The sequence below is a fragment of the Tinamus guttatus genome, unplaced genomic scaffold, assembly GCF_059628265.1.
Source record: "Tinamus guttatus ecotype Peru unplaced genomic scaffold, ASM5962826v1 Tinamus_guttatus_pri_ptg000480l, whole genome shotgun sequence".
NCBI lineage: Eukaryota > Metazoa > Chordata > Aves > Tinamiformes > Tinamidae > Tinamus > Tinamus guttatus.
The window spans coordinates 464,654-491,994 of NW_028289014.1; the positions used below are offsets into that span (position 1 = coordinate 464,654).

A 27,341-nucleotide genomic window follows, 5' to 3' on the forward strand; every position below is an offset into this window, starting at 1 on the left:
CCGCCGCCGCCTCACGGCCCCGCCACACCCAAGATGGCCGCCGAGAGCGGCCGCCCAGGCACTGCGCTGGCCCAGGGGCGTTAGGCGGGGAGTTGATGGGCAGCCGCCTCACGTGAGGAGCAGAAAAGGGAAGAGCCGGAGGTGCGCGGGACGGAGCCGCGGCGTTAGGAGGAGGTAGGTGCCTTTCCTCAGGCGCTCGTCCGGGGCGGCAGCCCCGCTCCATTCCCCTTACAGCGCGGGAGGCAGCCGCTCCGCGGCGTCGCCCGAGTGCAGGGCGGCGGGGAACTACAACTCCCAGCGTGCCCCGCGCGCGTCGCCTTAGGCGGGCGGGGGCTGTCGGGGGCGCGGGGGCTGCTGAGACTTGTAGTCCCGCGCGCGAAGGGCGTCGCTGAGGTGAGGGGAGGTCCCCGCGCCCTGAGGCGGCGGGCGTCGCGGCGCGGCAGCTCTGTGAGGCGAACTGTGAGGAGAAGAGACGTCCCCGGGGGCCTGGGCAGAGGAGGGGGCCAAAACGCCGGCGTCCGGCGAAGTGGGAGGCAAGGGAGGTAGTCGAGGGTCCCTCCAGGGGACTGGGGGCCCCCAGGAGCCGTTTGGCAAGTGCTGCCTCTGAGAGGATATTGCGACCCATGGAGCCCCAGCAAAGCTTTGCCCTCTCTCCAACCTCTCCTTCTCCCGCAGCTCTGCCGGGATGGGGGTGAGATGCCTGCTCCTGCCGCTGCTGTGCCTCTCGCTCACGCCGCTGGGGCCTGGCGGTGAGTCTTTGCTCGGGGTAGCACCAGCTCGTGGCTGGTAAGAGGTGGAAGAGCCGTGCTGGAGCTGTGCAGCACATGCTGGAGATGACCATTCTGCTTTATAGGGCAAGGACAAAGATGTGCATCACTGCTTCTGATGCAGATAATACCTATACAACTTCTTGCAATAGTGGCTCTCGCAGTTCACTCTTACCTAAACAAAGTTTCTCAATTCTTTCTAAATATATCAACTTTCAGAAGGTACAAGAAGGTGCTCCAACTTTTACGTGAGGATCCTGACACACCAGAGGGACTACTCACCATTGCCCTAAGGCTAACAGCTCACTGTACCCAGCCCACGAATATTTCCAGACCATGATTTCAGTTCTAGCTGTTTTGAACTTTGTAGTTCAGGAGGCAAAATGGGTGCCAATTAAAGAAGCTGTGTTGGAAAATAAATGCCCAGGACAGCCCATTATTAAGATCAGACATGTGAATACTGCTTTCTTTCTGCTATCACTTTTGTCCTCTAAACATACAAACCCATAACTGCTGACATACAAACCCATAACTGCTGTCACATGACATATTAAAACATTTCAGAGAAAAGTGCTTGAGAATCCTGAAACATTAGGATAGTAAATGCATGTTCACTCGAACATATGGATACTTGGTTTAAATTTTGGCTCAAGGGGCAATTTTAAACCGAACTTTGGGCATTATGACTCAAATTACTAGGATCACAGCAAGAAACAATTAGCTTGAGTTTAAGATAGCATGTAACTTCTATTGGCATGAACTTTTGTTGCACTTCAAATATTTAAATTGCTTCCTTATGACTTGTTCAAGTGACAGTTATTTAGTTCCTCTTAAATTGCTTAGTTTCCCTTGAAACAACTTGCAGCCCTTTTTTGCTGTATGTGTACTGTTTTTATTAGACTGACAGTGCAGACAGCATTTGATGCAATCTTCCTATACAAAAGGAAACGGTAATTCTTCAGAAGGAGCATTTGTCATTCATAATAATTGATGGGAGGTTGTTTTGTTTTTCCCAGATGGAGCCATTGTATTGTCTGTCCCTGAAGTGGTTTCATTAGAAAATGGAAGTTCAACAAACATCACTGTATCTCTGAGGTAAAATCACAAATGCAATTTCGCTTCTTTGGTACAGGGGAGAAACTTGAGGACAGGTATGCAAAGTGAATCTCAGTTATGTGCAGCCAGCCACTTCCAGACCATTATATCACTTTAAAACCAATTTGGACCAAAGTGGTGCAGAAACCTCTCACACAGCCTTGTGTGGAGAGCAGTTCTAACAGTATCCTGTGTCAGGAAGGAAAATGGCTAAATATCACTGCAGGAGTTTAGAGCTCTTATTTTTTTTTTGCAAAGAAACACTAATCTGGTTCATGAACAAGTACAAGCATTTACATCTTATGATACACTATGTACAGCAGTACAATTAAACATTCTGGACAAGTGCCAGCTACAGAAGCTGTGCAGAGCATCCTTCCATCGTCTCTGCCTATCTTCTCCCTCAAATCCTGTCATAGTGCTTATTACTTCCTTGCTGGTTTGGCTTTGTTCTGCCACTTAGGTGGCAGAGGGAAGTGAAATGAAGAGAAGGAGGTAGTAAAATGGGGTCCTATAACTGTCTAGTTCTAACCGAGTATTCAGAAGGAGTAGGACATTGCTAAAATACTTTGATGTTGGTGTTCCTTTGAGTAGGCAGTTATTGCTGTGCATGGACTGTCCATTAAGTTTGCCATGGCTCTGAGGAATTGGCAGATATTTCCCAATAGGCTGGAAGGAAAGTCACTGTATTCAGGACCCAGCCTAACATGGCTTTTTTGCTTTTGCAGGGCTCCATTAAATGAGACACTGTCAATAACACTTAATATTACATACTCATCAAAACACAGAACCATTGTTGAACTACCTAATGAAGTAAGTAATGTAACAGACTTCTGATCTTATGCAAAAGCCTGCTGTTGGTATGGTGAAACTCTCCTCTTTCCTCCATTTTACCTTGCAGATTAAACTGCCTGCAGGTCTCACTGAGGTAGACTTTCAAGTAAAAGCAGATGATGTTGGGCAAGTTACAGTGTATCTTCATACCAGTAATTCCAACGTAACTGAGTGAGAATTTTTTTTTTTTTAATCTCTGCTTACTATCTTACTGCTCCCTACCCTTAAGGTGACTATTCTGTCTTTTTATAGTCAAATAGTTAACAAGACAGGGTGGTATATAGTCAAGAAGATGTAGCGACCTTCCAGCAGTCTTCAAAGTACTCCAATAAACACAGTGTGCGGAAGCAGAGTGGTAGTCTAGGCATCTTAGATTTTGTTACCAAATGACTGTGAATTCTCATGGCTCCTTAGTCTGATTTAATAACCCCTTCCAAGAGTCTCAAAATTACGCATCACCTTTCCTGATCCACAAAGCATTTAGCTGTAGATGTCCACTGAGATACTGCTGTTGCTTTAGACTATTACTACTCCAGAGAAAGTTCTAAATTTTTAAGTTATAGGGGCCCACGGATGCTACTGTTCTCTGTAATAGAAAAAAAGTCCAGCAACATGGAGATAACTAGACTGTATTTTCCCTGTTGCCCACATGGCAGTATACAACTTCACATTCTTGTCTTACTTCCTTATTTTACTTCTGCTTTTAAAACTTGCAAGAAATGCAGAGGTAACCACATTCATGAAACATTCAAGGGCACAGGCATGATCATGAGGCTTTGCTGGCAGAGCATGAAAAGTGAAACTCAGCCGTTGCTTAACAGACCACATGCTAAGAGGTTTGTTATGGAGAATGGAAACAACAGGCACAAGATGACCTTTTGGAAGATTTGTATGATGGTAAAATGGAAAGAGAAGGGTCAGACAAGAAAAAAAAGGGATGAAGGTTGAAGCTAGTCATGGCAGAAATCTCAATTATAACAAAAATATTAAAGGAAAAAGGAGAAACCTCAATTCAACCCAACCTGGGATATTTACTGCCTTGTCTCCAATTCCTTTGAATCACTTTTCTCTGTAAGTGAAAAGCATCCTGATGATATGCTGCGTGAACAGGCAAATTGACTAATTTTGTATACATTATTCTTCAGGCCTAGGATTCAATTTCAAGTGATTCGCAGCATCATAGTGAAATACGCGGATGAGGTGATTGGTTGGATCTATTTCCTTGCCTGGTCTATCTCCTTCTATCCTCAACTCTTTGAGAACTGGCGACGGAAAAGGTAAAGAGACTTAAGGTGTGTTTCAAAGTTACTTGAGCACTAGGTAAGCAGGTCAGAGGAAACTAAGAGCATCCTAAAAATACCTGCTCCTAAGCTTTGGCATCCAATACTAATCTGTAATAGAGGAGATATCTCCCTTGCCTTTGTTGCCATGTTTTACATCATCTGACCCAGCCAGTTGTGGTGTCCACTTCAAAGATTACCTATCATGTTAGCTACTTATCAGACAGCTCCCTGTAGTGTTATCATTAGAGCATCTCTCCCTAAACTAAGTGACTATCATAAATAGAAAGATTAACATCTATGAACATCTATGCTTTGGCTTACATGAAAAATTGTCAATATATTGTCACATCCTAATGAAAAATCCTCCCTGAAACTGGCTGCAATGCTCTGATTCATATTTTTCCTACAACTTGTTTTTCTCTCTAGTGTTGTGGGATTGAGCTTTGACTTCATTGCCTTAAACCTTACTGGCTTCATAGCATACAGCGTATTTAATGTTGGACTCTTCTGGATTCCCTTAATTAAGGTAAGCATGATTAATATTTAGGCGAGGGGGAATTACTTGCAGAGGAAGCTACGGTATTTGACTGCTTTTGGCTTCTCTTACATTTAGGAGGAATTCTTACTCAGTTATCCCAATGGAGTAAACCCTGTGGCTATCAACGATGTGTTCTTCAGCCTCCACGCGGTAGCTCTAACTCTCCTCATCATAATTCAGTGCTGCATCTACGAGGTAGGTCTCACTACTGAACCAGCCTGTCACTCTGGCAGAGCTCCCTCTGTCGGCACCTCATACCACCCTGTGCTCCAGTCCACCCTTTCTCTTCTCAAAACTCATCTTCACTGCCCTTTCCTCAGCCTCTCTAGAAGGGACCCTTCACAGTCCAGCTGCCTAATCTTCCCTGAGCTAGCAGTCACTGCAGTAAGCCTAGCAGCTCCAGCCTCATGGGTGTTCTGAGCTTAACAGTGGCCTCTTTCAGGATTCAAAATAACTAAGGCAAACAGCCAGGTTCATAACATTCCCAAACAGATCTCTCAGCAGTACAGATTACAGCTCTACACAGTACAGATACCAGTATGCGTTGTTGCTGCTGCTTCCCTACCATGCTGAGCCTTCCCTGGTTCTGGTCCTCAAGAGTGCTGCAGCCCACAAGCTTTCTTCTTCAACCTATCCCCTCCCAAAACAGCTGCGGTGATTCTTTTATGCTTCCCATCCCATTCTGTCATTAAAGTCAGGTGGTTCATTAAACTCAGGTGGTTATTTACTTAGTTCCCATGCTAAAAGCTTCTGATCTGAACAGCCAATTCACTCTAGATGATGACTGTTGCTAACAGATAACTATTTCTGTCTTGGAGTACTTCTTTCGGTGCTAAACCTAAAGCTTTAAGGGTGTGTTTGACTGCACTGCTTGTGGTGTAGCACTCCATTCAGTCTTACAATTCCCTTGTAATCTGAGTCTAATTAGCACAACAGTGGATGTTTCTGTATTCTGGCAGAGAAGTGCTGAGAATATTATATATCCTATACTGGTGTGTGGACAGCTTTAAATGTATCTGCATTTCTGTTTCAGAGAGCAGGTCAGAAAGTATCCAAAGTTGTTGTTGGACTACTGGCACTCGCATGGATTTTTACCATCACAACATTGTTCCTTGCTGCAGCTGAGGAAATGACATGGCTACAGTTCTTATTTTGCTTCTCTTACATTAAGTTAGCAGTCACACTGATAAAATATTTTCCACAGGTAAATCTGAGCTACTTTTCTGTTTTTACGCTGTATCACTGTCACGCTAAATGAAGTTCATGTTCTTGAAGCCTGACTAGACTAGACCAGTAACAAAGACTAGTTATTGATATTCAAAATAATATGAAGATCCCACATAGTTATTCACAAGAGTTATGACGTTAATCCCAGAAATACTCACTTTTTATTGGGATTGCTCAGGGCACTAGGTGGTAGATCAACTTCTAAAATGAAGAGAAGGAGTCTCCACTGTGAGTTTTCCTTCCACCAGGAAGGAATAGCTGAATCTCACTTGCTGAGTAGTACAAAACTTGCCCTAGTTACTGGAATGCCACACTAGGTAGCCAGAATTAAGGCTTCACAGGACCACTAGGTGCTGAGAGGTGCCATGAGGCACAAACAAGCAACGAGGTCCTGACCAGCGTCTCATTCCACACCAGGCCTACATGAACTTCCGTCGGAAGAGCACGGAGGGATGGAGCATTGGAAATGTATTACTGGACTTCACTGGTGGAAGCTTCAGCCTCCTACAGATGTTTCTACAGTCGTACAACAACGGTAAGGCTGAAAAGGAGATGGCTGGGGGCCTAAGTAGTAGTTTTGAGGTGAAATCCTGCTGCAAAGTTTCATCAAGTTAAAAATGACAGCTTATCCTAAAGAAACTGCAAAGCAGTTACTAGTTAGCTTTATCTGAGTGACACACTGCAATCAGTCCTGAGGTGTATCGAAACAGTCCAGTTAAACATCCACAGTTCTACTATGTATGGCATGGCCATTCAAGACAGTAACTTGTTAGTCTGGTTGATTTGTCCTAATTCTCCAATCCTGTGTTTGGCAGACCAGTGGAAGCTAATCTTTGGAGACCCAACTAAGTTTGGCCTGGGTGTCTTCTCCATCATCTTTGATGTTGTTTTTCTGATCCAACACTACTGCCTTTATAGAAGACGAGGGTATGAACCTTGTGACTAACATCTGCCAAAATAAAAACTTTCTATTGCACTGACCCCCATCTTGGCTGGGAATTCCAAGATGTCTCTTAACCAGCTACCAGAAATACCGAATCTGAGCTCTACTTACTTTGATCCTTTCTGGTACAGTGTACATATGCTGATTGCCAAATGCCTTAAAGGATACAAAGCCACTATCTTGTGGATAAGAACTCTTATACCTGTTGAAGCTGCAAATCCAGCTTGGCTTGAGCTCTTGAAGCAATACGGGGCTCCTCTTCCATTAGCAACAGGAAAGGGAAAGATCAGACTTGTGTTTTTCTGATTGTGCTTCACTTCCAAAGAGCCAGAATTCTGGCTTCCAAAAATCTGAGATCATGTTTAAATAACCACTTAAAATGTTAATGTAGCAACAAAAGAAGTAGATCCACAGATCTCTGCTGCTGCCTCCTCACAGAGCAGGTCACAGTAGCACAGTGTCCCCCTGAGTGGTAACAACAATAATGGCACATGAAAGGGATACTGCAATTAAAAAAAAAAAAATCTAAAAATATTGACATCTGAACTCCAAGAAAGGAATATTCCTGAGAAGAAACAGCAACAGTGTTGCTGTCACACCAGAAGTTTTTGTATCCGAGTACATCTAGTGCACTAATTTAAAACAATTTTGCTTGGTTCTATTGACATGTCTGGCGTCCTATACTGTGGATGGTAAGGAATAAAGATTGTCAAAGCAATTATTTCAAAGTGGATCATGTAAATCAGTAGCACAAATTTCCTACATTAATGCTTTTGATCCTGCACAAGATTCGAAACACAGGGGCTCTCTTCCTGGTACAGATCCAGGCCTTGAGTTTCTGGAAGGTAAGTACTGTACAGTATTACCGTTGACATTGTCCTACATCCACTCAGGAAAACAAAAAAGTCCCAGCTGGAGGCCTTCAACTCTGCAAAGGGACACAGCTCAGGAAATCCAGCTTTGTTTTATTGTGTGTAAAATCAAGTGACAAAGCAGTACAAATAGCAGTGTATCTTTTATAGTAACAAAAATATCTCCAGCTTGAAAGCCTTAAAAATTACCACTGATTTATCAATTGATACAAAATTCAAAAGCAATATTGTAATAGTTCAATAGATACAAAAATGGTAAATAGGCATCTGTTGGTGTGTACAGAACAGTCTGAGATGCATTAATCACAATACACCTATGTGGCACAGCAGTAATGTACTGAATAAGTTAGTCTGCCATCTCCTCCTGCTCTATTTACAACAGCCTACCTGAAAACTGCATAAGGAAAGTATAGATATGTATAACTCAACTGAGATGGATTAAGAACTCCAGTTTCCAGATAACTGTAAAGCTAGCTGGTTAACCAGCCACGGAGGATGCTAGATAATTAACTTAATTTTGCAGCAAGAATCTTAAATCCTGTAGCATGTACTTGATTTCAACAACTTAGCAGCTTACTAGAAGCTTAAATTTGGTCAAGAGGCACTTACGCAAATTACTGGCATATTCATCTCTTCCATCCAATAAATCAGGAATTTAAGGAAAGTCTTCTACAAGACATGAACCAAAATCCATCCCCACCGCCTGGTGCCTGATAGAAATGGTATAAAGAACGGGAGACTCCAGAGAGGAGCAGCCCTTTTCCTAAGTGCAGCAGCAGTATTTTCTTTATCTGCCCCCATTGCCCTTGACTCCTGCCTTTTAATCTTGATTCCTTTGGTGTTACGAATTACTAAGGAGCAAGGAGAGTACAGGTGTCACTGATAGCAAAGATGAATTGTAGTGTCTAGGAGATTTCAGTGCACCTCATAGGTACTAACTGAACTCTTCTGTATCACTTGGTTGTCTCTTGCCTGAATGAGTTGCTCTATACAGGGAATCTTTGCCGTAAACCATAATGCCCAAACCTGTCGGCGCGCTGTCTAGCTCGCACAGCGTGAGATTAGTACAGTGCTGCCCCCCACAGCAGCATGCAGCTCGAGGGACACTTAAATTTCCTAGCACAGGAGGACAGGACAACTCGTGTCTGCAAGCCTGACCTCAGCAATCCTCTTGCCCTCCTTGGTAGGAGCCACACTTCCTTTTGAAATAAGAAGCTTCTGTGTCAAAGTTAAGGCTCCTTAAATAATTAGTAGTTGCTTCCTTAAATAATTAGTATTTGTTCTGTCCTCCTGGAACCATGGCCTATGTAGGGTCTTCCCATGTACCTGCAGGGAAGACTTTAGAGAAGCTCCCTGCTAAGGGGACTAGAGTTTTACTACTGTCAGTGACACCAGAAAAAAGAAAAAAAAAAAAAAGAAAAAAAAAAAAAAAACAGTGTTTACCACAGGTAGGAACATACCCTCCTTCCAGACAGCCTGCCCAGGTCTAGTAGTTGCTTCCTTGCTTGAGATCCAGTCTATGTCCCTCCCCATCCCTTCCCCAACCTCGTGCTCGATTAGGACATCATGGACTGCTGCACTGCCTTCTGCAGGGACTGCCTGGTCACCAGCAGCCGCACCACCTCCTCGTTCCTTTTCGTCAGCCTCTTCCTGGCTTGGTCATGAGTGACCATCGTCATGTCCCAGCCGTTCACCTGGAGAAAGAACAAGGTGCTTCAGCGGTTGCAGACAGGGCAGGTCTGGACAGAGCAGGGCAGGCCCGGCGCGCGGGGCGACGTTGCCCATCTCTGCTGGGTTCCCTCAGGCCATCTCAGCCCAGCAGCTCTTCCCAAAATCCAACCAGCGGAAACAAGAACCGGGAGGCACATGCAGGGACTCGCAAGAGGCCGGCTGCTTTTTCCACTACGTAGTTCTCTAAGAGCAGGTAACTGATGCCTGGCCTGACCCTTGCGTCAGCCCCAGAAAGCACCTCCAGGACAGCACTTTCCCCAGCAGCAGCGTCTCCGCAGCGCACGCCCGGGTGCTCAGCTTGCACCTGCCGTAGGCTGGTGTTTACCTGCATGATCTTGTCTCCAATCTGGAGCCCTGCAACTTCTGCTGGGCCTCCTTCGGTCACCCTCGTCACATAAATACCCTGGCGAAAAGAAATAAGTGCTCGTTTACTACATATGGAAGCGTTAAATCCTCAAAGGGCTACTCCACTGGCAATGAAAAAATACTTAGGACTGTGTTACGGGATTCAAGTTAACAGCAAGTTTTTGTGAGGCTGGAAAGTAGAAGTTGCACGGAGCTAACTTCAGCGCAGTCCGTCTGCAGCCGAGCACATGGCGCTGGCACAACCTGGCAGCCACGAGAGGTGACAGGAGACAGAAGCCCGTGACCACGCGCGGCATTTTGCAGAGATAGTTGCTACGAAGAGCAAAGAGCTTCTGACCTTGTCAGTCTTATCCTCGGAGAAAGGATTCTGAGTGGGGTCCTGGTCAATGCCGCCTCCGATGCTGAATCCAAGGATCAAGTTGTCACCCTGGCGAAGCTTATGTATTTCAATTCTTTGCTAAAAAGAAAAGAAACCACAATTTCTGCGATTGCTGGAGAAATCTTAAGTCTGTTCCAGATACATACAAGGCAGTTAAATATTTCTGTCGTAGAGATGCTCTAAACCTCACTTATCTCTACTAGAAAGGTGGTGTCGCAGCCTCAGTTAGGATAAGACCCCCGAATCAAACCCCCTGGCAGGTAAGACCACCGGGCCACGTCTGTCATCGCACAGTGACGCAGCCCTGGTGTCGATGCCAGGGCTGCCCCAGAGCTGCCTCACAGAAAAGCACCTGGAAGCGCCGCCCAAGGCGCCCGCACGGCCCTAGAGCGGAGCTGCCGCCCCGGCCGCGATTGCTGCCGCGCTGGGAGCGAGCGGGAGGTGCCCAGGGCAGGAGCCGGGGCTCCTTCCCCAGGGTCACCCCTGTCTCGGGGTCTCACTGTCTGTCCCAGCTGCTGTTCCTGTGCAGCCTCATCAGGAACAGCAGCCGCCTCTTACTAGAACGTTTCTTGTCAGGTTCCATAAATTATCGGTTTGATTTTTTTTGCGACCTGTCGGTATCTCCGTTCCCTGCCGGCTGCAGGACGCTGCCCCCGCCGAGCTCCGCAGGTCACTGCGGTGCCCGCGGAGCCGCCGGGCTGGACAGAGGCAGGAGGCGCCGCCCGGCTGCGGCCGCGCTCGGCGGAGCCGCGAGTGGCGGCGGGACCGGACCGGGACCCCGCGCTCCGGGATGTCCCCCGCGCTGGCACCCCGGGAGCGGCGCCCTCGTCACCCCCCGTTCAGCGCTTTAACGAGCGCAGGTCGCAGCGCCCCCGGCTCGCGCTGGACACCCAGTGACCAGCGGCTCCTCCAGCAGCTCCGGGGACGCGGGGGGCTCCCGCCCGCGGCTCCTGAAGGCGCTGGGGGGACCCAGCCACTCCCCGGGGCGGCGCCTCGGCCCGGGCGCCCCGCGCGGCCCCGCGCCCGGCCCCGCGCAGGTCTCACCACCACGGCGGTGACCGGCTGCCCCGGCACGTAGGACATGGCGGCCCCGCCGCCGCGCGGACAAAGCGCCGCGCCCGCCCCGCCCGGCGCTGACGAGGGCGCCGGAAGCGGCGCCGCTGCTCCCGGCGGCCCGCGCGCCAAGATGCCCGACGGGAGCTTCCGCCGCTAGGGGCGGCGGGTCGGGGCGGCGGGAGCGGCGCGGCCGGGCCCGGCGCGGGGTCCCGGGCGGGGCGCGAGGCGCGAGGGCGGCGCCGCCCCGGAGCGGAGGTAGGAGCCGGCGGGGGCCGCGGCGGGCGCGCGGGAGCGGCGGCGGCGCCGCCTCAGCCGCGGTGCCGGGGAGCCGCCGCCCACGCGCGTGTCCCCGCCGCAGGGCCGCCTAGAGGCAGCGCGGCGGCGCCCGGAGGCGGCGGGCGGCCATGGCGGCGGCGAGGCGCGAGGGGCCGCAGTTCATCAGCGAGGCGGCGGTGCGCGGCAACGCGGCCGTGCTCGACTACTGCCGCACGTCGGTGTCGGCGCTCTCGGGCGCCACCGCCGGCATCCTGGGCCTCAGCGGCCTGCACGGCTTCGTCTTCTACTTCCTGGCCTCCGTGCTGCTCTCCGTGCTGCTCGTGCTCAAGGCCGGGCGCCGATGGAACAAGTACTTCAAGTCCCGGCGGCCCCTCTTCACCGGCGGGCTCGTCGGGGGGCTCTTCACCTACATCCTCTTCTGGACCTTCCTCTACGGCATGGTGCACGTGTACTGAGGCGGCGGCCGCAGGGCCCCTTGGCCAGCACGGGGCCCGCGCCCGGCCGCTGCTGCCGCCTCCCTCGGGGCTCGTCGCGGTGCTGCCGCCAGTGACCCGTGCGTGGGTGCGAGCGAGCCAGTGGCACCGTCCTCATTAAACGCGGCCTGCGCCCGGCCCCGCACTGCTGCGTGTGCTGCTCTCGTCTCTCACTGCGCTTGCGGCCGTGGATTCCATTCGCTCGGCACCTCGTAGCCCCTGCGCTTTAGGGTTGGAAGGAACAGTCGTCTTCACGGGCAGTTTCGCTGCTGCTTATGATAAGCGGCAACCCGGCACCCCCCAGTAATCCACAGACACAGGGGGTAGTTCACAGTAGCATGTAATTAAGTGTACGTAAAGTTTTGGTACAGAAGTATATTGGAGTTGCTAGTGCAAATGTTATCCTTCACAGTTGCTCTGTGCACACTCTATAAATAAATGTCATTTTCATGGATACTCAGCCCTGCCATCCACCCAAGTCAGTACCGTACAGATCAGACACTTCACTCTGAACACCAGTGTTGCAGGGAAATGCAGGCAACCGAACGAGCAGCAGCGTCTGCTTAACCCTGCTGACACCCGTGACACTGTTAGCATCCTGCCCAGCTGAACAAAAGGGAAACAAGGTTCCATGTGTCCCTGCCAGGAACTGAAAGCAAAACTTAGCCCCTCCTGCTACCCCAACACCTCTTTGCTGGAGAGGGGCTCCTGCAGCCTGAGCAGCCGGTTCAGACAAAAGGCTCCAAAGTCATGTGCCACATCAGAGAACCTTCTATAACCTGAGCTGCTCCATCTGGTTCTTCGAATTGGTCACTGCTTCACCAGAACCTTGTTTAAGGTACACACTTACTTTTCCAATATAAGGTACTTACGTATTTAAAAAACTTTACTGAAAAGCCAGCTTCTAGCAAAATACAAGGTTATATAAAAGGTAGGTTTGATAAACTTTGCCCCATTTGTGACAGCTGTAGTCTTTGGGAGAAAAAAGATGGTCAAGGTTTGAATTCCCTCAGCAGTGCCGTTGGACAGACTCGTTCTGCCAGAATTGGCACTTGTTACCCATTAACAGATACTTTCTCTATACTTGCACTGTTTTTGCATTGCTTAGTATAAATATGTATCACCAAAGGAAACAGATTTTCAGGGCTAAGAAGTTACCTAAAGAAGATGGTGACTTGCAGAGAGTCCTGGACAGTACTGCCCTGAAATGACCACTTTTATTGCTGTGCATGAAATTAAAAAGCTGAAGAAGGAAAGAAGCTTAAGGATGACTGTTTTAGAAAAAGCAATAGCTGTGGAAATTCCATTAAACAGGGGATAAAGTAGGGAAATGTTCTAGGGAATATGGGTGGGGGCTGAAGCCCTTGAAGACTGCAGTCAGGAAAGAGCCTAGGTTGGCTAATAAGAGGTTGTTTTGTCCAGTTGAAGCTTTAGTTTCAGAAGAACCTGATCAGCTTTATGCATTACCATGGGGTATGGGGTTTCCTTGGCCCAATGGGACATGTGCTGTTTGCCACGTGTTTCACCATCTAAAAGTCATTTAAATAGACTTTGACAGTTGAAAAAAAAGTGCCAATAGCAGCAAATTGAACCACAAAACAAAGAATGGGGAACCAGGAGCATCTCCGTGCAGATACTCTCAGCGCTGTGTTGCTTTTCAGCGCACTAATCCCCTCTCCACCCTCTGTCAGCCCCAGGAACATCTGTCCCTGCCTCGCTTCAAAATCTTCCTCTGCCTGGCGACACCTTTTCTGTGCTCTGGGCCAATTATGAGTGGAAAACCTGGGGAGCAGATGAGGTAGCTGGGACCCAGACACGGCTAAAATGGATTCTCCGTTCAAGGTTGTGGCAGCTTCATCCTCCCTCCTCTAGTCCGGCCATTCCCAAGAGAACTGAGCAGAGCAACTTGTGGCAGCCGCTTTAAGGGCTTTTCCTGAAGGAAATTCCTGGTAATCCAGGTAATTCCTGGACTATGCACTTCGTCTAGACCTCTGCGTACACAAACACAGCGATGCCCCTGAAACACGCCTGGGCAGTACAGGCATCGCAGGACAGGGAGCCCCTTTTCCCTGGGCTGAAACACGGCATTTCCCTGCTCTCCCTGGCACAGTCCCAGAGCTTTACAGCTAATCTTGCAAATAAAACAGGCGAGAGCCGGGAGCTGGGGTTGCAAGCGAGTGGAGCAGGAGACAGGTCCGCTCTGGCCTCCTCAGGACCTTCACATTGCTGCCCTCTTGCACGCAGAAGCAAGCACAGTCACAGGATAATGCTGGTTATGGATACAGGTACAGATGTATCTATAAATACATATAAAAACATTCACTTGGTGTCTTCCTTTTCCTTTTATAAAATCCTTTTATAAATCCATAGTGATAACAGCTGTTACAAGCTCACGATATCAGAGAACATCCAAGGGCAAGAGGAGCTTCTCTGAAGGACATTTTGTCTTCTCTGGGAATTCTGAGAATACAGTAGATCTGATCTGTGGTGTCTCCACCTCCCAAGTCCTAGTGTGATTCCACACCTGTGTCATTTTCCTGGAACACATTTCCAGCCAGCAAACCCTCTGCTGGGGCTAGAGTCCACCCAGCTGCTCTGGGCTCTGATTCCCATTATGGGTAGGGCTATTCAATGATTTCCTCGAAGTGGACCTGAGGAAACAAACAGAGATACAGTAGAGGCAAGTGGATTATCCTCCTGTCAGGAGGCAGCGTGGGGAAGAGCCGCCCAGCCAGGCCGCTCACAGCTGGCCACGAAGGTGGTCGCCCTCCACATGCTGCCGCACGACGTCCCAGCTCTGTGAGCCCCTGGAGCCACCCCAACTCCATCTGCAGTCACTATGGACCGAGAATGGGAGGCCTTTGATGGAGCCACCATGATACAGCAGCTTCCCTGGCTGCCCTGCTAACTACGGCAGTGATGAGGGACAGAGGGAAAACTTGGCTAAGCTCATTTGGAGGAATATAAATTCCTGGAACTGAACAGCCTTTATGCGTCATTAATGTTAACTGCAGTTCCAGTATCTCCGATTTCTATTAGTCATAACAATAAAACTATTACATTTATACACAAAAACTAAGTCCCACTTACTTTACTTCCTCATACTTTTTGCCTCGGTAAAAGTTACTCTTTTTAATGAGGTACAGCAGCACCAGGTCACAGAAAAAAGCTCCCTGCAAAACAGTAGAGAGAAGTTATCAGGAACTGCAGTTGTGGGGCACACTAACAAATACCTTGGACAGGACAGAAACTGAGCAATGAGAGGACTAGGAAACTCCCCTGGAAAGGGAGTAACAAACTATCCCATTTCATACTTGTAACACCCAAATGTCAGTTCTGGCTCCCAGTACGTTACTGTAAGAAAGTACATTAACTTACCGCTCCCATGAGAGCGAGCCCTGAACCAATATTGATAATGGTGGGAATGATGTTAAATTTACCTGCCTGAAAGAAAAACAGGTCATGAAGCATTAAGTGGAAGAACAACCCCAAAAGAAGTTTAAAGATAAGGAGGAGTTATGCAGGAGAAACTACTTGGGCCTGGGGGTGTTTTGTTGGCAAGAAATGGCTGTAGAAAGGTCAGCGCTGGAATATTTTTGAGGCTAAAGGTCTGTGTGTGTCTCAGATCCAACTGCCTGTGGCTGTAGTTCTGCCCTTGTGTCATTCCTGGATTACACTTCTTTTTCTACAGAGAATATGCATGGAAGAGTCTCAGGAGCATCTTTACCTCCGCTGGACTTCACATGAGCCTGTTTTTAGGTATATGAAGTGCAAACTGCTGCTCTAGCCCATCCACACTCTAGGTCATCTTCTTCCTTATGTGGAGTTAGCTCTGCACAAGTGAATGGCAAGAGACCTTCCCCACAACAAGCTGTTCTCATGCCAGGGCTGCCTTTCCACGGAGCAATGAACTTCTTCCTCACCAGGCTCAGGAATCTCCCGGCCCGCGAGCTCACCTTGCCATTCACCATCACGTCAAAGCGGATTCCATAGGCTTTAATGAGCGTCCGGTAGTCAACCCCATTAGCATCCTGGTAGTACTTGGCAAACCTGGAATTCAACGACGTTGATTTTAACTCCATCGCCTGCTCCATGTGCACATGAACACACTTGAAGTTGCGGCACTGTTCAGACAGATCTATCCCCTGCCAGAGGCAGCGTTAGCTTACAAGCTTGGTCCCAACATCAAGGCTCACAGGGACCCTCAGGTTGGACACTTCCCAAGAAGGTGTTTCCCTTCTATCCTCCGCTCAGTTCATCAGAAAACCACTCACATTGGGAACTGTCTACAGGGGGTTAGAGAGAGCAGCTTCTCTAGGCTTCCTTCCTCACTGCCATGGAAATCTCTGATAAACTGGAGATTTCCCAGCTCAGGCTTGTGGGTCATCCCTGCAATTAACAGGTAGGGGAGCAGTGGGTAACAGTGATTACAAAGGGACTGGCAGAAGTCACAACCAACCCATTTTCAGAGCTGGAATTTCAGAGCTGGCCGTGAGCATCCACCCTCCCTCCCTCAGCTTGGCCAGGGCATTGCCTGGCACCACCTCATCCGGGGCTGGCTCTGCCCAACTGCAGGTACCGCATCACGCTCTCCTCTTTGCCTACCTGAAGTTGTACCCAGAAGAGATGGATTTTTCTGCAAACTTGTTATCCAGCCGGCTAAAAGAATAGTGAGGATTACATTCAGAAGGGGCTTTATCAAGATCACAGTTCCATTCAATCTGAACTCCTATCACACCACCCTTAACAAGAGAGAGAGACAGTGTGAGTTTTTTAAGCTTCGTTCAATTAATCTGTCTTCAAAATTGTCTGATTCTCAGGTTTCCCCCAGGCACAAAACCTGACATTTCTGGTCACAGACACAGGCATGTACACTTTGCATCAGCTAAGTTCATGCTTATAACGCTAACCGTGTTATTCTACACCGCTACCCCTAGCTTTCCCTGTGCTGGTATCACAGGGAAGTACAACACAGACTTCACATAACCCCAAAGTAGCCTAAAAAGAAGCAAAGTGACCTCGCCCCAGGGCACTGATCTTATTCATCAAGAGGCAGTTACATACATGGAAAAGTCATTCTGTAAATAGACAGAGATCAGCAGCGCAGAAGCTAGCACAAAGCCCGCATTCTTCTCACCCTGCGTCTCCTGGGATGCCTCCCATGGGCTCCGTTCCCCCATCCACTACACAAACTGGGCTGCAGCCCGTTTGGCACCACAGTCCCAGGCCTCCGTGAGAAGCCCACGCAGAAACATGTCTGTTCACTTGGCGTGTCCCACACAGGAAGCCTCAAAGGGGCTTCTCTGAGCAGGAGGAGCCCCACTGACTTTCCAGAGTTCTTTGCATCTAAACCGTTTTAGTCATGTTAAATTAATCAAGCAGCAAACCCTGCTGGCAGAGCAATTTTGGGCAGCCCTGAATAAAAGATAAGTGATCTGACCACCTCTTCCACAGCACCTGCAACATTGCTTCGCCTAAACAACTGTTCCCATTCCCTGGGGTTGAAATAAATGGGATTCAGCATAGTTTTAAGAAGCAGCATCTCTCAGCTGCCCCTGAACCTGGATGGGTGGCACATTCCCAAGATATCAGTGGTTTTCCCCAGAGTTGCCCAGGGAACAGTACAGCCAGTTGGCAAAACACATGAGTCCAAGGGGCGCTCCTACCTCCAAGGCCATTTCCTGGAAGTTGCTCCCGGCCCATCTGACAATGCTTCCCAGGAGGAAGATGGGGCAATAGGGATGCTCTGTGCTGTAGCGGCAGGTTTTCAGGTAAGACGCATTGCTGGTTGCCAGCACATTCATCCTGCAGGTGAGGAACAGGGAAAAGCACCTCATCTCCCTCCTTGCCACGGCTGCCTTAGAGAGCTGCAGGGACAAGGATTCCTCCACTACCCCATGTGCTCAACAGCAAGAGCACAACAATAGGCAGGAGAAGGAGGCTGGAGCGAATCGAGGGTATTGGCTCTGCAATGAGGAGGACACAGGGACCTCTGAACACCTGCACTTACTTGGAGAACTTGAACTTGGGGAAGCGGATGGAGTTCTTGATGTAGATGGTGAAGTTCTCTGCACTGCCGAGAAGAGGTTTCCTGAAAAAGAATGACTTGTTATCTGTATTATGTTGGTACCTTGCCTAAGTGTTTAAGCTGGAATTTCCATTTCAGAAATACTAAGTTTTATCCTATGGTGCTTCTGCAGGGTGGACCCTCTGGTCAGAGCCAGACTGTGCAACTCCACAAGGCAGTCCCGACTACGCCCGCCCTGCCAGCCATGCCATTTGCACCCCTTTGCCAGCAAGATGGGAACCAGGAGGTGCCAGTTGAGGGAGGGGACGGAAAGCTGGACACAGCCCTGGGACAGCCAGGCAGGCAAGCAGAGGGGAGCGGAGGACCAGAGCTGCCAGGGGGCTGTGCAGAGCTGCCTGCTGCACTGGAAGAGTTAACACTCAAACAGGCATCCAAGCGGTGGGAACAAAGAAACAGCTCTGGAGGCCATGCAAGCCAAAGCAACACAAGTCTGGAAACAGCACGGGACGGCCACATACTTGGGCTTGTATCTTTTCTCCACAGGGCACCAGGCCAATATCTCACAAGTCCCTGTGACGTTGTCCCTGTCTTTCAAACAACGGCCAGTCTTAACCCCTGCAGCAGAGATATCACAGAAAAGGTCACCAGGAACAGCCGTCTCCTCTCTGTCAGCAGGGCAAATGAAAGTCAGATGCTTTTCACTGCCACATTAAGACCTCCCCTCCCTGTTGTGAAAGGGCTTCTCAAGTGGAACAACTGCTCTCTTGTTGCTTCTCTGAGCTGGGGTGCTTTGGCCCAGCACTGTGGCTTAGCAGAGCTGTAAACAAGGCAGCAGTCTCAGTAACAGACAGCAAAAAAGAAAACCATTGTCACATTTTCCCGACTACTAGTCCAAGTTTTTCGGTGTTGTAGCCAGGCTGATGTCTTCGAAGGAACCTGCCTCTGCCAGAACCAGCAGAGGAGGAAGGATCCTCTCCTTACCATTGCCAGCCACCACTGCTTCCCCCGCGGGGCAGTCCCCATCGGCAAAGCACACGGCATCAGGAATGCTCTCACTCTGCAAAGCGAAGGAGGACAGAGGTGGGACGTGTGACAGGACACTGCAGAACTATGTCAGTCCCACTGCAGCCCCCGAGAGGATTTGTGCCCAAAGCAGCAGCGGAGGTTCCCGCGGGCAAGGGCAGAGAGGGCAGGAACTGTGGAGCTGCCTGCTGAGTAAATGCAGCCACTAGAGGCCAGCCACGGCCTGAGCAACAGGCTGTGCTCTCAGCCTGGGCCTCCCCTGTGCTTGCGGCAAGACAAATTAATCAGGGCTACACAGAAATGCTCCCTGGCTGGCCAGGGTCGTCCTCCCCCAGGCTCCAGCCTGGTCTGAAACAGGTAACCACAGGGGACATTTGAACATCACCTGGTTTGAAAGACTTCATGGCCTTGGCCTGAAAGGTGCTACGCACCCTCCAGTGTCTGATGAAGCACGAGTGTTCGGGCCTTCCTTAGCAGGTATCCTAGAAAGTCCCTGTTAGCCTTGACTAGACTTAATCATCTCAAAGTTGTTCCCATGGCTTTTCCCACCCCTAAGCAATCCCTCTTCTGGTTTCAGCTCCACCTGGGCAGAGGTCTGGCCCTTCACTACCGTCAGCCAGACTCTGTGTGATCAGCCCCTCCAGAGATTAAGATAGCTGAACTGTCCAGGTTTTCAGTGATCTGCCCAATCTCCCATACTGAGAGATTTCCCATACTGCAGAGAAAAAGCATCTGCCTTTCATTCTCCCCATGTTCACTGCTCTGAGGGCTGTGGGGATCAAGGGGCTCAGTTCTTGCACCTACCTCAGGACACGTAGCTTGCTTCTGGTTTGGGGTCACAATCAGGTTCGTCATGACAAAGAAGACATTTTCACCCTATAAACAAAGCAAGAGGGGGAAGAGTTAGAAAATCTGACTCTGACATTTTTACCTGTTACAAGGATGCTGCAGTTCTCAGCTGAACAGTTAACACTTCCTTCTCTCCTGGTGCTTTTCAGGTTGAAATAAAACAGCGCCCCTTGTTTGGGTATTTGTGTGGGTGAGACTGTGGGTGACTGACAGTGTCACACACACAGCTGGGAAGCCCTGACACACAGGAGCGCAGCGATCTGGTTAGTCACTCAAAAAAACAGCGGAGGGCCGAGAACAAAGAGGAGTTGTGGGTGCCCCAGGTTACGGTGTTATCATCCACTCAATCATGCTGCTTCTCCGGGACAGATGTGAGCCACCTGAAATGCACGTGGAGAACCTCATCAGGCAGCCTCAGTGTGAGCATAAGGACACAGAGCTGGCACAGGTTCTGCTTCAGAGACCGCGTTAATTTGGTGAGCAAACTGTGTGCTGGGAGCGCTGAGCTCTGCCTCGCTGGCTGCTTGGCAACCCCTTGTCCTCCTTTGCCACAAGGACATGGTGACTGAGCAGGGCCCCGTGCGCTGCACAGCCACGGACCCAGAGGCCGGCAGGGCTGCACTGCTGCGGCCGGGGCTGCGCAGCGAGTCAGCAGGGCAGGTGCAGGGCACGGCTGCTGCGACGTCATGGTTGCGCGATAAAACAGAGCAAAGCACATGTAGCATGGGCTGTAGGAGATGGAATACAGATCATTCTACCAAGCAACTGGGATGACTGGCCAAGACACGCAAGGAAGAGACACTTGACTGCAGTTTTGTTCCTAAAATCCTTATTTCTGGCAGAGTGCTGACTCCTTTCTGGGGCCATCCTTTCTTTGCACATTCATAGTTCGATCTCGTTCCTTTTGCAGCTTCAGCAAGAAGAGTTTCAGTAAGTGCTGACACAGTTTCTTGTCAATAACCAACTGGCAAAGTAACCACAGGAAAAACCTGAAGGTGGCTGCAGAGGCCATGAGCAGGGAGGGAGGGTAGTTTGCCACAGCACTGGGGAAGAGAGGCTGGTTCTCCCTCTTTATCATTCAGAAGTGAAACAAATGCAGAAATAAAGCGTGTGCTTTTATCACCTCCTCTGCACACCCTGCACATACAGGAAAGTGAGTCAGCAGTAACCTTGCTCACAGCACTTTGCTGCAGCTACAGAAGCACCAGGGTTCCCCACATCGTACACCAAAGGGACACGCATAGTTGAGAGAGTCAGCCCAAAAGACGGGCCCAAGGTGCTGCCTGCAGCATGAGCAGCAAGAAAGGTCCAGCTCCATTCACAAGACCAGCACTGCCACCCTGTGCGAGGCAGGGCTGCCCCGGGGCATCTTGAATCCTCACTCGTGACAGGACAATCTGCAGCATGCTGAGCCCTGCCAGCCATCTGCAAGGTTGGGTGCTCAACTGAGTGAGCACTGGGCAATAAATACACCTGATTAAGAGCAATAAATACACCTGATTAAGAGCAAACTCTGGACCCCAGCCACTCTGAGACACAACAGGAGATTCAGTGTGTTTGGAGGTTTCTGCTAAACCATCAAGGAATGAATGAAGCCCAGTCCAAGGAAGCAATGAGTGAAGGATTCACCAGGTGAATCCCAGCAGTGGGGCAGGGAATCAGTCCCCAGCAGGAGGGAGGCTGTGAACTGCTAGGGCCAGGAGAGCTGCCCACCCTCCCCTCAGCCCTCACTGCCTCCCGCCGGGCTCCCTGGCTCTGTCCAGGACCCACCAGACACCCAACTTGGGCGGCTCAGAGTCCTCCCTCTGAAGTGAAATGAGAGATGTGTTGCACTTGACAGATGCAAATGGCTTAATGCACTGAGGGCAGACACTCAAACACTCCTAAAAAGCCATACAGGGTGGATCTCATGGCTGATGTGAGACAGCAGACCAGCCGCAAACAGCCCTTGGAGAACGGGGCTCATGGGATGTCCAAGTCCACATCTGCAACCCACAGAGCTTGTGTTTTATAGTGCTCTAAGAGAGCCCGTGGTCTAACACCGCAGTGGTTATGGGGGTTGAGGCACAGCAGGGCAGACTGCAGCAATGCTGCATTCCATATTGCTGCCCGATCGCCACAACACATTCCGATTCACACAGCTATTGTGGAAGAGTGATGCTGCAGCTGAGACATCTGCTTTCCTGAGCATGCCAGCTCAGAGGGTGAGCTGGCTGCCTTATTTAGTGCATCACACTATGAGGCCTCCCAAAACAACAAGACACAGCTAACAAGATCATTGCTTGAATCACAGCAGAAATGTCAGACAAGTTAAAACACTGGCCAACATCACCACTTCACCTATGGGTGTGCCAAGCAGCCACCTGCTTCTGCAGGGCTCCCATGCACCCTGAACAAGGCACCTCGAGCACGCTGCCCAGCACTCCTGCTGCACGCCAAGCTCTGGAGGGAGATCTAGAGTCTGCAGCGAGGCTTTCTGTTAAAACTGGTGGAGATGCAGAGCACAGATCCACAGATCTGAGCAAATCCAGGCAGCAGCAGCAGGAGAATGAAGTCTTATGCACAGAGAAGTAGTCTGCTCAATTTATAGCTCTCTACCCACTGTCAATGTCACACACTTCCATGCACGTGTGATGGATACTGGCAGGGAAAGTACCCTGCAAACAGCCCATGGCAAGAACAACTGAGCAATTCCCACCACAGAGCCAGGCTGCATCTGCTGGCATCTTTTCTCCTTGAGCAGCAGCCATGCATCTCACCGAGCAAGGCAAGGAAGCAGCAAGGGAGCTTTGGGCAGACATGAGCCCACATCATTCAAACTGCACCACATCTCATTTCCATCTGCTCCTCCTCTGGACTGCCCTGCCTGTGCTTGCTGCAGCCCAGCAAAGCAGGTGAGCAGCAGCTTTGTTCAGCCGAGCAGCCCCAGTCAAATCCATGGGACATCCCACTGAAATCCACGGGGCTTCGGCTGAAAGGTTTTGCTTGCTCAGTGTCAAGAGCTTCTGTGAGCGAGACAAGGCTGCTTTGACATCTGCTGCAAAGACCTAAGGGAGGTGCAGAACTGCTCCCTTTTAGCCCATCTCTGTTTATTCAGAGGAAAGGTCTGCGTAAGCCACCTCAGCGCTGCCAACGGCAACCAGGCTGGAACAGCTTTCCAGCTGCAGAGCAGAGCTGAGCGCAGCAGGGTGATGCCAACCTGTGGAGGGATGACGTAGTCCACAACATCCCACAGCCTCTCCCCCAGCTCCGAGGTGTTGGTGAAGGCGACCCCTTTCAGCTTGGTGATGACAGAGCTCTGGATGGACGTGTCTGTGTCCTGATAGCCTTTCTTGACAACAAAAACCCACCTGCAAGGAACAGCAGGCAGTGGCATTAGCAAGTGGGAACAAGTTAGCCAGAAGATTTATACCAAAGGCAAACACCATTCAAGAGCAAAGCAAAATACATCAGTGACACCAAACCCCTGCAACTGCTACTCCAAATTTAGGATGAACTCTGACATAGCTGCACTTATCTATAGCACAGGAGGGAAAGTTAGGACCAAGCCCACACATGCAGGGAAGGGTGAAGTAAACTGGTCACTATGTATAACACTAAGATTTGTGTCTCCCTGTCCTGTGCTCTGCCCTCTGTTCTTCAAGATGAGAAACAAGTTTTTTCAAGTTGCAGAACAGAGCTTGGCTGGTTGCACAAATAAATGACTCTCAATTTAGAGTCTGCCATTAGGCAGCAACCGATTGCGACAGCGCAGATGGAACTGCAGAAGGTGAACTGAATATTAGGAACAGAAATCTGTGCAGAATGTTCTCAGCCAGATGCAGAACCTTTTGTAAACAAGTGCAATGGTAACAACATGATTTCACCCTGGCCTCTACGCTGGGCAAGGCTTCTCACCAACTCACCTGGAAAAGCTGCATCTTCATTGAATGGTCTGGGGAAAGCTGCTCTGCTCCTTACCACTAGAAACGGCAAGAACTCAAGGGGAAGGCACAGGGAAAGAGGTCTCCAAGCTGAATGAAGTGCCTCTAGCTCCCGCACAGCACTGCCAGAGCCACTTACCAGGACAACAAATCAGCCAAGAGCCTTGAAAGCGCTAAGAGGGCCATGGCAGGTTGGCTGCATGCGCGTACCTGTGCTGGCCTGGCACACACAACTGCTTGCACAAAGTGAAAGAGACCCTCTCTAGTGCTGAGTGGCACTCGCGGGTGCTGCCCTTCACCCACCTCTTGCTGACAAACCCAAGTAACGTTTTCCACTCTTGACGGGTAAAAACAGAAAAGCAGGAGACTCCCCAAGAACACTGTTTTTCTTCCCAGAAGACTTAAAGGCAGATCCCTAAGTCCTCTGAGTGAATCTGAGAGGAAATGGCAGCCAGGGCCAAGAAACAGCTTGGCTGCTGATCACAACTCCATGGCTGTCCTCTGAATAGATACTGGTGCATAATTAAGCAATGTTAACCACTTTGTGTCTAAGGTCTAGCTCCTCCATGGCCAGGCTTACCACAGGTACCACCAGGGCAGGTGTAGTGCAGAGGGCACTACATGCCTAGGAGAGGAAACAGCTGACACGGCCCAGGCAGCCCCTGAAGAGCCGAGGTCACTGGTCATTACACTCTTCTTGTGCAGAGGATGTCCTCACCAATCTTATCTGCAGGATTCCTCCTTCAGCAGCTAATAACATGCCAGACTGTTGAGATTCCAGCTCTGCCCAGCTAAACAAGCAGGCTCTGAAACGCTACACCTTTCTATAAATAAATCCAGCAGGCATAAATGACTCTACTATATTTAATCACTGAAAACACAAGGTGAGAGAAAAGAGACTCAAAAGTGAGGGTTATGATTTACAAATCACCTCCTGAAAAGTCTCAAACTCAGGAGGCAATGGCACAGACATCACATAGACTGGATAATTCCAGGTCTGAGCCTGCAAGGACCGTCACTGTGTTTGCGACACGTCGGTGCAGCCAGTCTCCTGCAGAATCAGGCTTTTCCTGACCTACCTTCATATCAGTCAGCCTCACTCTAAAATAAATGCAAGGCAGCTGACGTTCATGCTGCCTCATCCTGCATATTCCCAGCTGCTGCAGCCCATTCCAGCAAAGGAATTAGCCACTTTATTCTTGCTTCCCTCCTGTATAGATTTGAGCAGGTCATGCAGCCGTGGAGACAAGCTGAGCTTGCCCCAAGGCTCAGCAGCCGTGACCAGAAATGCTGCTGTTTCTAAGGAGTCAGGTATTAAGGTTTGGCATAATTCCCACAGAATACAGAAATAAAAACCTAAATAATTCATCGCAAAACCATAGTGCCATTTAATCTATTTTTAACCCCAGCCTAACCTAATCTGAAAGACGGAGATGAATCTAACAATCCCCGGGCAGGTGAAGAGTCAGATACATGTCTATCAGACATTACAAAATCCTGGCTTTATAAATAAACATAAGCATCTGCATTAAAATCATAAGCCATAGCAAGCTGTCACTATATGCAAAGTATCTTACATTAATCTTAATCACAATACAGCAAGCAAATGTAGTCACAGCAGGATATTAAATGTACGGTGTTTCTTACCCCACCAGGTAAGCCAGGATGGAGAGCTGCACAATTCGGTAGAGAACCCCCACCTTCTTGTTCTTTGCAATGACGTATTTCTCCGTTTTGTAATCAAAAAGCGATAGAAATAAACCCTTCCAAGCCACCTGCCCCATTCTCCTGGCTCACTCTTCACTCCAGGCTGGAGCAGCAGCGTTTTCAGCTCGCATTAGCCACACGTGCTCTGCACAGAAACCTGAACCACCAACCCCTTCAGCGCAGAGGGCCGAGATCTCCTCCTTCCTGTCAGCTGCCTCCAGCAGCGCTCTCAGGTTGGAAACCAACAGCTGTGGTAACGAGATAGTCCTGGCTGCTTTGCAGCTAATTCATCCTCTGGGGAAACCCTGGCCTCAGTTTTGCTCACATGCTTTTTTCTTTATCTCCATTCACAAAACATTTATAACAAAAGCCATGTTACAGCACTCACATCACAGAGCTATAGTATCTCGCCATTGAAGCCTTTCATCCATTTATATTACGGTAAATCACGGTTTATATTTTAATTTCTTGTCTCCTTCTGAGTTACTCAAAATATTTTCCTGCCTGCCAGATTTTCCCACTGCAAAACTAAATTTCAGAAACTAATAAATACATTCTGCGTATGGTTAAGGGAACGGTCACCATCACATCTCATCAAAACTCGCAGCAAGCACAGAGCCAGGTGCATTTAGATGCAGAACACAAGATCTGATGAAACACCAAGGGCAGAGGAACAGCTTTACCCCTCACTGAGTGAGGAGTTGTTTACCTGGACAGCAGTGCAAGACACGAGTCCTAGTCCAACCTAGGCATCTGCACGTGCAAGGAAATGAAATGATCACTACCTACATTGAGATGGATGACTAGACTGTCCCCTGGCTAAGGAGGGATCCTTACGAACTCTGAGCTATGCCTGGATCTTGCAGCAGCCTGGCTCCAACACCTCTGTCAGAAGGGGGTCCAGAGGAAGCTGGAGCTGGAGCATTTCCCGTTCGTAGACACTGATGGAGACATCTCTCAGGGGCAGTTCAGGGATGGGGCTACACAAGGGACTGAATCTATCAGAGGACACCCAGCTGAAACACAAGGTGTTGTCCTGGGTATTAACAACAGGGTTTGCTCTGTTCAGACACAGCTCCTAACTGGCTCATGCCTGAGCATTGCGTTGAGCATAAATGGTGGGTTTGGGCAGCATGGAGAACCTGTCGGGGAGGGAGGAGGTCATGAACTGCCCTGGACCTGGCACAGCAGGTCCAGCCAGCACTGAAACTGGTGGAAGAGTCACCAGGCACCAAAACTGCAGCTGGAAGAGCACCTGGCACCTCTGCACGGCCAGATTTTTTTATTTTTTTTTAAAAAAAGGCAGCAGGCAGGTGGGAGGGAACATCCTTGAGGACATGGCTGGAGATGGGATCTTGGAAGAGGTGCTCCATGCCAGAGCACAGGCACACGTCAGAGTGCTGCAGCCACTGGGCACCCCACAACAGTGCAGGGAGAAGCACTAAGGGAGAAAAAGCAGTAAACAGCAGGAAGGAAAAGCATAAAGAAACTCTTAAGACACACAGCCCCAGCATTCTACATCACCCAGCACCTCACTGCAGGAACTGGGGCAGGTTGAGCGTTAACTCATGGCAGAAATACAGTAAACTGAAACTACGAAGGAAGAATAAGAAGTGTTTAACCTATTTTAAGCCTGGTGAAGGCAGGAGAAATGTGTTTACTTGCTTTTTTATGAGTATTTTTTTTTCTTCTTCTCAATAAATTAATCAGTGATGAGAAGTTTGTGTTAACTGATCATAAATTAAATTAGGTACAAATTGCCCACTGCTTTGCCTACGATGGGAGTGCATGAAGACAGGAGCCTGGGCTAGAGGGCACCTGGACCAGGGCATGCGCGGTTGGCAACTGGAACATGCACATGAACACAGGTCAGAAGAGTGGGTCACAACCACCTTGTGAACACGCAGAACAAAACCATATTAATCCAGGCCGCAAGCAGTGCAGTGAGTGGTTATTCACTCCAGCACATGT

At 49.6% G+C, this 27,341-nt stretch overlaps 4 protein-coding genes across 4 annotated transcripts; 2 read left to right on the forward strand and 2 right to left on the reverse strand.

Annotated features, from left to right (window-relative positions):
• Positions 1 to 56: 56 nt before the first annotated feature.
• On the forward strand, positions 57 to 6,811 carry CTNS (cystinosin, lysosomal cystine transporter). Its single transcript, XM_088533080.1, has 11 exons — positions 57 to 174; positions 676 to 749; positions 1,784 to 1,862; positions 2,591 to 2,675; positions 2,764 to 2,867; positions 3,842 to 3,973; positions 4,406 to 4,505; positions 4,593 to 4,712; positions 5,551 to 5,721; positions 6,162 to 6,279; positions 6,560 to 6,811. The coding sequence occupies exons 2-11, from the start codon at positions 686 to 688 to the stop codon at positions 6,688 to 6,690; spliced, it is 1,104 nt and encodes a 367-aa protein (XP_088389206.1). The 5' UTR covers positions 57 to 174; positions 676 to 685; the 3' UTR covers positions 6,691 to 6,811.
• Positions 6,812 to 8,980: 2,169 nt separating this feature from the next.
• Positions 8,981 to 11,127, reverse strand: TAX1BP3 (Tax1 binding protein 3). The gene is made up of 4 exons (XM_088533081.1): positions 11,080 to 11,127; positions 9,994 to 10,113; positions 9,616 to 9,693; positions 8,981 to 9,253 (listed from the first exon to the last, which is right to left on the reverse strand). The coding sequence occupies exons 1-4, from the start codon at positions 11,116 to 11,118 to the stop codon at positions 9,116 to 9,118; spliced, it is 375 nt and encodes a 124-aa protein (XP_088389207.1). The 5' UTR covers positions 11,119 to 11,127; the 3' UTR covers positions 8,981 to 9,115.
• A 323-nt stretch (positions 11,128 to 11,450) lies between these two features.
• Positions 11,451 to 11,832, forward strand: EMC6 (ER membrane protein complex subunit 6). The gene has a single exon (XM_088533123.1). The coding sequence runs from the start codon at positions 11,496 to 11,498 to the stop codon at positions 11,820 to 11,822; it is 327 nt and encodes a 108-aa protein (XP_088389249.1). The 5' UTR covers positions 11,451 to 11,495; the 3' UTR covers positions 11,823 to 11,832.
• Positions 11,833 to 13,940: 2,108 nt separating this feature from the next.
• P2RX5 (purinergic receptor P2X 5) lies at positions 13,941 to 25,555 on the reverse strand. The gene is made up of 12 exons (XM_088533082.1): positions 25,311 to 25,555; positions 22,940 to 23,090; positions 19,696 to 19,767; positions 18,850 to 18,925; positions 18,387 to 18,483; positions 17,851 to 17,931; positions 17,507 to 17,645; positions 16,446 to 16,582; positions 15,797 to 15,890; positions 15,219 to 15,284; positions 14,931 to 15,013; positions 13,941 to 14,491 (listed from the first exon to the last, which is right to left on the reverse strand). Exons 1-12 carry the CDS (start codon positions 25,445 to 25,447, stop codon positions 14,416 to 14,418), a joined length of 1,209 nt encoding a protein of 402 aa, XP_088389208.1. The 5' UTR covers positions 25,448 to 25,555; the 3' UTR covers positions 13,941 to 14,415.
• Positions 25,556 to 27,341: the final 1,786 nt, after the last annotated feature.